General features: G+C 33.6%; 2 protein-coding genes and 1 long non-coding RNA gene across 3 annotated transcripts; 2 read left to right on the top strand and 1 right to left on the bottom strand.

Moving 5' to 3' along the window:
- Positions 1 to 959: 959 nt before the first annotated feature.
- LOC101500511 (uncharacterized) lies at positions 960 to 2,515 on the top strand. Its single transcript, XR_190438.4, has 2 exons — positions 960 to 2,105; positions 2,208 to 2,515. It is a non-coding gene; the product is annotated as an uncharacterized lncRNA (long non-coding RNA).
- Positions 2,516 to 2,741: 226 nt separating this feature from the next.
- On the bottom strand, positions 2,742 to 3,756 carry LOC101500321 (KH domain-containing protein HEN4-like). The gene is made up of 4 exons (XM_073370837.1): positions 3,676 to 3,756; positions 3,519 to 3,592; positions 3,319 to 3,433; positions 2,742 to 3,028 (listed from the first exon to the last, which is right to left on the bottom strand). Exons 1-4 carry the CDS (start codon positions 3,739 to 3,741, stop codon positions 2,885 to 2,887), a joined length of 399 nt encoding a protein of 132 aa, XP_073226938.1. The 5' UTR covers positions 3,742 to 3,756; the 3' UTR covers positions 2,742 to 2,884.
- A 372-nt stretch (positions 3,757 to 4,128) lies between these two features.
- On the top strand, positions 4,129 to 6,249 carry LOC105853090 (uncharacterized). Its single transcript, XM_073370629.1, has 4 exons — positions 4,129 to 4,375; positions 4,646 to 4,690; positions 4,804 to 5,969; positions 6,173 to 6,249. The coding sequence occupies exons 1-3, from the start codon at positions 4,291 to 4,293 to the stop codon at positions 5,457 to 5,459; spliced, it is 786 nt and encodes a 261-aa protein (XP_073226730.1). The 5' UTR covers positions 4,129 to 4,290; the 3' UTR covers positions 5,460 to 5,969; positions 6,173 to 6,249.
- Positions 6,250 to 6,260: the final 11 nt, after the last annotated feature.

Below are 6,260 nucleotides of genomic sequence, written 5' to 3'. Positions count from 1 at the left end.
AGGTAAATAATTTCATTCATATAAAATAAAATTCTTGCCAGATTTGTTGAGTAAAGACCTTAATTGGATTTGGAAATTAATGGAAGCTAATAAATAAAATAAATATTTTTATAATGCAAACAATATAAGGACACCAAACATCAATAAATATTACTAATCCTTTTGTTTAAAATAATGATTAAAATATTTTACAAGTTACCTGTCTGTCTACGGGTGTGCACCTGAACATTGGATTCCCATTTCATGGCCATTATATCTTTTAATGTTGTTCGATTTCTCACCATTCTTTTCTCCGGAGTATTGTGGGAAAAATCTTGAGGTGGTATTTCTCTAACTTCATCTTCTTGACTTTGACCAGAATCACTGTAAACAGAATATAATTTTTTTTAAATTGTTTATGTAATTTTTTTATTGATGTTAATGTGGTGTTATAGAATGATATTAAAAATAGAGAATAAGTGAAAAGAAAGAAGACAAAAAGATGTAAATGGTAGACCTTTGTGAAAACATATTGAATTCAGGTATGTCTAGGTTAATATAAACCCTTGTTGTTGAAGTTGAGTTGAAATTATTATTTTTTTCATAAGTTTATTGTGGGCATCAGGATTAAAGGCAAAACCTAATTTGTTTCTCATCACATAATGTTCTAAGAAATTCAGATATTCAAGTGTTTATTTGGAGGGTTGACAACATCCTTTTTTCATTAAGTTGGAATCATTATTAATTATCTCTTATTTTGTTTTATTGTTTGACAATATTTTGGTTGTAACAGCTGAATTAAGAACCTAGTAAAATCATTCTATTCAAAATTAGATTGAGCAATATACCTTATTTTATTTGCCTTTATTTTTGTCAATGCCTCCCCATAACAATAAATTTGATGAAAAAAAATACATAAATGAATGAGAATCAGTAATAGAGCAATAGGCAGCAATAGAGGGAGAAAAGGTGCATTGCTGTGGTTTATTTCTTTCCAATTTACCACTGGTATCTTCACACCAATTAATCATAGTCGGATTATCCAACTTTTTTACTTGAATGGTATAATTTCATCTAGAAATTCTTTGGTGAGTAAAGTGAAAAAGTATTTACCCAAATGGCGAGATACGTTTATGGGATTGACGACACATAAGAAGTGTGGTACATGGGATTGGCAAGAAAATATTTCAAGGCAAATAGTACAATCCATCTGCATATAGTCTTAAATAGGTGCGAGAAATTAAAAAAAGGAAAAGTTAGAGAGTAAAATTTTTGTTTGCATAGTTGTATAACAAGACATTACATTAATTTTATTTAGGATTTAATTAGTATGCATCGAGAAATAAACTCGCACAAATTGTCTTATCAAATCTTGTCATGTAGACATTTGTGTAAATATGTTAGAAAATAATATCGTGACATTATAGTGAGATATGATTGGGCATTTGTGTAAAAAAATTACATTGACGTGTATGGTTATTATTAAATTCTTTGATTAATATGCAAAATCTAAATGTGTCAGTGATATGAAAATGAAGGACACATGGCTTCATTAGGATGAGAGATTATGAGGTGATTGGTGAAATTCAAGAATTTAGACTTCAATTTTTGTGTGATAGAAAGACTTACATTTAGTATTTAGGTATGAATTACAACACGACCACTATAATATATTGTATAACTGTTTCTTTAAAATATTTGGCTAATTCTTGTGTCTGGGCAAGTTAAAGATGGATCATCTTTGACTATCAATTTACCTTTGGTAGAATACTACACTATTTGCACTCTTTTCTTTGAAGTACTTGTTTGGAGTATAACTAATATCATCTCAAAGAGTACTGTTTTAAAAAAAAATTATTTATGGAAGTGGCTCTAATGACCAATTTACAGTCCTCTTTGAGGGAATTTGAACTTGATACCTTGAGATTACAAAGCTAAACTCTTACTACTGAACTAACACTTCAACAAAATTTTGATACCTTGATACCTTTCAGCAAAATTTTGTGCCTTCTCTTGATTTGGTTGTTTGTATGTTTTCATTTTCTGAACCACAGGGAGCTCTTAGGGACCTATCAAGGGCAGCAACCTTGCCGGTGGCACATAATTCTCCATTAAACAAGAATGAGGTTGAAAATCATGCATTCATTATCTTTATTTGATGTGTCTCTTTCCTACTTAGAAAATTGAATCTCCACATTTAATTTTTCTATTCACTGGATGCCTTTCAGAATAAAAATTCAGAGACCAATCAGATAGTGCTTAGAGATGCTGCTGAATCATCATCATGAGAGACTTTCATATTTTGGTTGCTAAGGAGTGCAATTCCATGAAACAAGGGACATAGGAGACAGTGCTTTCCCCTTGATGAGAAATTATAAGAAGCCTAGTTATGCGCTTTTTTTGTGGCAAATATGTTTAAATGAGCATTCTGTATTTGATTTATATATAGTTCTTCCTGAGATTTTGATTGAGTAGCCAAACTAAGCACTCAGGTATAGTTTTAAATGCATTGTGCAGCGGCTGCCGTTGATCTGGATCTCACCGTACGACACCATTTTCGTTTACTTGGTATAGTTTTTATATGCATTGAGCAACGGTTGCAGGTTGCAGATAAGCCAGATCCATATTATATTGAGTGCAGTACAGTTATATTTTGAGAAGTTTGGTCTTTTTTGCTTTACTAATGAAACAACAACTTTATAGAGATTCTTTTGAAGGAAACGGAGTGATTTTCACAAATCCTTCCCAGCTCTTCAAAATCATAAACAAAAACATGGCAACCATTGTGATACATGTTAACTAGAAGTTCAATTCATACAATGTCAAAATACAAATATCTTCAACTTCTCATATAGTACACAACAATTACAACAAGACCTTTTGTTTAGACACTAAAACTGCAGACTCAAGGTGTAGTTATTCCACATAGAATAAAACCTTGAATTAGGCACTGAGCAGAGTGAGTTTGCTCTTGTGTTCCAGATACAATCACCAGCCCTTCTGTAGCACCAGGTTTTGGATCATGAACAACCACGTTTGCACCAGAGATCTGACAATTAGGATACACCAAAAATCAAAACAATTTCTTGCAGACTGAGAAATGGATCAATAATAAGATATATGACAAATATGTTACATTTTTGAAGAGTTTTCATCTGTTTATTACAGATTGTTAAAAAAATGAGAACTAAAGACCACTTCAAATGAAAAGCTGTTTTGAGTAACTTCCACAAAATTATTTTTAATAGATGATTTTTTAACAAAGATTTTTATATGATAAACAACATCAAATAACTTCTACTTTTTTTAAAAATCTCTAAAAAATAATCTCAAACACACCTGTTGAATTTGATTCAGGTTGCTGTTGTTCTCCCCATACACATGGATCAAATACATATGAGGGATGGTGATCTCAAAGGTTGAGCTATTTGGATTATGTGATTGGTTTGCATTCCTGAAAATAACAACACAATATCACTATAAAATATCAAGTAAAATATATGGTCACATTAAAAGGGAAAAAGAAGTCCTGAACTCACATCCCAGGAGTGCTATTTCTTGAAGGCAAATTAAATGTATCAGCTGTTGTCCCTGGATTTCCTCTGTTAACTGCCTGAAACACATACCTAAAGGGTTATAACATCCTTCTTAAATGCACAAAGGGTTCGGGTAGGCACAATGAGAAGGGTTACTAACTTGAGAATTCCATGATCTTGGAGAATGCGGTCCTTCATAACCACGAGGATACGGAATTCGGTCCATGTTTGGCGGACCGCGACCAATACGATGTGAAAATGCATGTTGATGATCAACAGGTATGGGAGGACTAGGTTGGCGTTGTGCGGTGGGTTTGCGGTGGGTCAGTTTTTGGGCGGAGAGCGAAGGGAGAGGATTTTACTTGCTTTGCCTTCCCGCGCGACTTCGTTGCCTTCCCGCACGAAGCGAATGGGCGTTGTGCAGTGGGTTTGCGGTGGGTCAGTTTTGGGGCGGAGAGCGAAGAGAGAGGATTTTGCATGCTCTAGAATGGTATCGAGAGAGAGGGGGATTAAAGAGATTAGGATATTAGGGATTGATATTAGGATTAGGATATTAGGGATTGAGAGCAGGATTGAAAGAGATTAGGCATTGAGGATGATTGAGAGGGGAGAAATGAGGAGATGATAATTGAGAGGGGAGAAAGGAGGAGAGGTCCACGTCAGATTTTTGGCTGATGTTGAAAAAATTTGTACAGGTGGATGAAATGGACTGAGGTGGCATTCAGGGTGAGGTGGCGGGGGTCTATTTTAAAATATCCACTAATTTGTTCCATTTATGTCTTTTACAGTCCCCGTTAGACAAACTTCTCAACTTAATCCGTCAACATCTACAATTTCCAATGCCACCCGTAGACAGACAGGTAACTTGTAAAATATTTTAATCATTATTTTAAACAAAAGGATTAGTAATATTTATTGATGTTTGGTGTCCTTATATTGTTTGCATTATAAAAATATTTATTTTATTTATTAGCTTCCATTAATTTCCAAATCATATTAAGGTCTTTACTCAACAAATCTGGCAAGAATTTTATTTTATATGAATGAAATTATTTACCTTTATTTTATATGAATGAAATTATTTACCTCCAAAGTATCCTGTAATTTGTTCCATTTATGTTCTTTTACAGTCCCCGTTAGACAAACTTCTGAACTTAATCCGTCAACATCTACAGGTAACTTGTAAAATATTTTAATCATTATTTTAAACAAAAGGATTGGTAATATTTATTGATGTTTGATGTCTTTATATGGTTTGCATTCTAAAAATATTTATTTTCTTTATTAGCTTCTATTATTGAAACTTGGAATTTTGGAAGACCGACATGTGTTTGTGAATTTTGTGGAGCTCTTCATTGGTACGAAGAAAGAACGGAAAAGAGTAAACACCCTCAACATCCAAAGTTTTCTACATGTTGCATGGAAGGTCGGGTGCAACTTCCATTACTAAAATTTCCACCAACTTTGCTTCATCACTTGCTTGATTATGATGGAGATAGTGCAGCAAAAAAATTTCGTCGTAACATTAGAATTTATAATGCGGCTTTTGCTTTTACATCTATGGGTGGAAAAATTGACTATGAAATCAACAAACAGGGCGGCCCTTATGTCTTTCGAATAAATGGACAGACCTACCACCTACTTGGTTCTTTATGCCCTGATAATGGAGAAAAGCCAAAATTTGCACAACTTTATATACATGACACCGAAAATGAGATCTCAAATAGATTAGGTTTTATCCAAGGTGATAACCAAAATAATATTCTTCAAGAGAAACTGGTAACAGACATTTTGCATATGTTGGACAATCACAATGTCTTGGTAAAATCATTTAGGATGGTCAAAGATAAATATGATCACCATAATGTCGGAGTATTGAAACTAAGATTGCTTAGCAATAGGTCGACTGATGGGAGACAAAATAACCTGCCCTCTTGCTCATAAGTTGCTGCGCTTTTAGTTGATGAAAGCTCAAATGAAGAAAGTCATCGGGATATAATTGTTGAACACAAAACAACTGGTCTTCAGAGAATTACAGAATTGCACCCAAGTTTCATGGCACTACAATACCCATTATTATTTCCATATGGAGAAGATGGTTATAGGATTGGTATAAGTCATCGAAATCCAGAAACAGGGAGTTGTTACAAGCGAAAAACAGTTACTATGAGACAATATTATTCTTTTCGCTTGCAACAACGAGCTGGAGAGGCACAAACATTGTTACGGAGTGGGCGTTTGTTCCAACAGTACATGGTGGATGCTTATGCTTCGATCGAAGAAGTTAGAATCAATTGGATTAGAAAGAATCAAAAGCAATTGCGTGCAGAACTATATAATGGATTGAGAGATGCTATTAATCAAGGAGATGTCATGACAAATTCAGTTGGTAGAATGACAATTCTTCCATCGTCTTATACTGGTGGACCACGATATCGTGTTCAAAATTACCAGGTAGATAATTATTTCAGGATCTATATTTAGTCATGCATTATATACTTACCCAACAAATCTTTATGACTTCCAATATATTTTTCTTTCAAATAAATCCCCTTTCATGCTATTCTTCGACTATACTTACGATGGATATAGCTGAATTTTATAAACGTCTCTCTATATTTTTTAAGTCAATAACTAACAATTGAAATCATACTCAGGATGCAATGGCTATATGTCGATATGCTGGATATCCCGACCTATTTTTAACATTCACATGCAACCCAAAATGGCCAGAAATACAATTTT

The sequence above is a fragment of the Cicer arietinum genome, chromosome 7 (genome assembly GCF_000331145.2).
Source record: "Cicer arietinum cultivar CDC Frontier isolate Library 1 chromosome 7, Cicar.CDCFrontier_v2.0, whole genome shotgun sequence".
In the NCBI taxonomy this organism is placed as follows: Eukaryota; Viridiplantae; Streptophyta; class Magnoliopsida; order Fabales; family Fabaceae; genus Cicer; species Cicer arietinum.
Note: the sequence above shows the minus strand (reverse complement) of the source record. Positions and strands in the feature narration are given on the sequence as shown.

Excerpts from the sequence above, each read along its gene's own strand:
- LOC105853090 (XM_073370629.1), top strand. The coding sequence starts at position 4,291 with ATGTCTTTTACAGTCCCCGTTAGACAAACTTCTCAACTTAATCCGTCA. Across the intron at positions 4,376-4,645 it reads TGCCACCCGTAGACAGACAG|TCCCCGTTAGACAAACTTCT; the intron begins GTAACTTGTAAA and ends GTTCTTTTACAG. Across the intron at positions 4,691-4,803 it reads TAATCCGTCAACATCTACAG|CTTCTATTATTGAAACTTGG; the intron begins GTAACTTGTAAA and ends TTTCTTTATTAG.
- LOC101500321 (XM_073370837.1), bottom strand. The coding sequence starts at position 3,741 with ATGGACCGAATTCCGTATCCTCGTGGTTATGAAGGACCGCATTCTCCA. Across the intron at positions 3,434-3,518 it reads AGAAATAGCACTCCTGGGAT|GAATGCAAACCAATCACATA; the intron begins GTGAGTTCAGGA and ends TGTTATTTTCAG. Across the intron at positions 3,029-3,318 it reads ACCTGAATCAAATTCAACAG|ATCTCTGGTGCAAACGTGGT; the intron begins GTGTGTTTGAGA and ends CCTAATTGTCAG.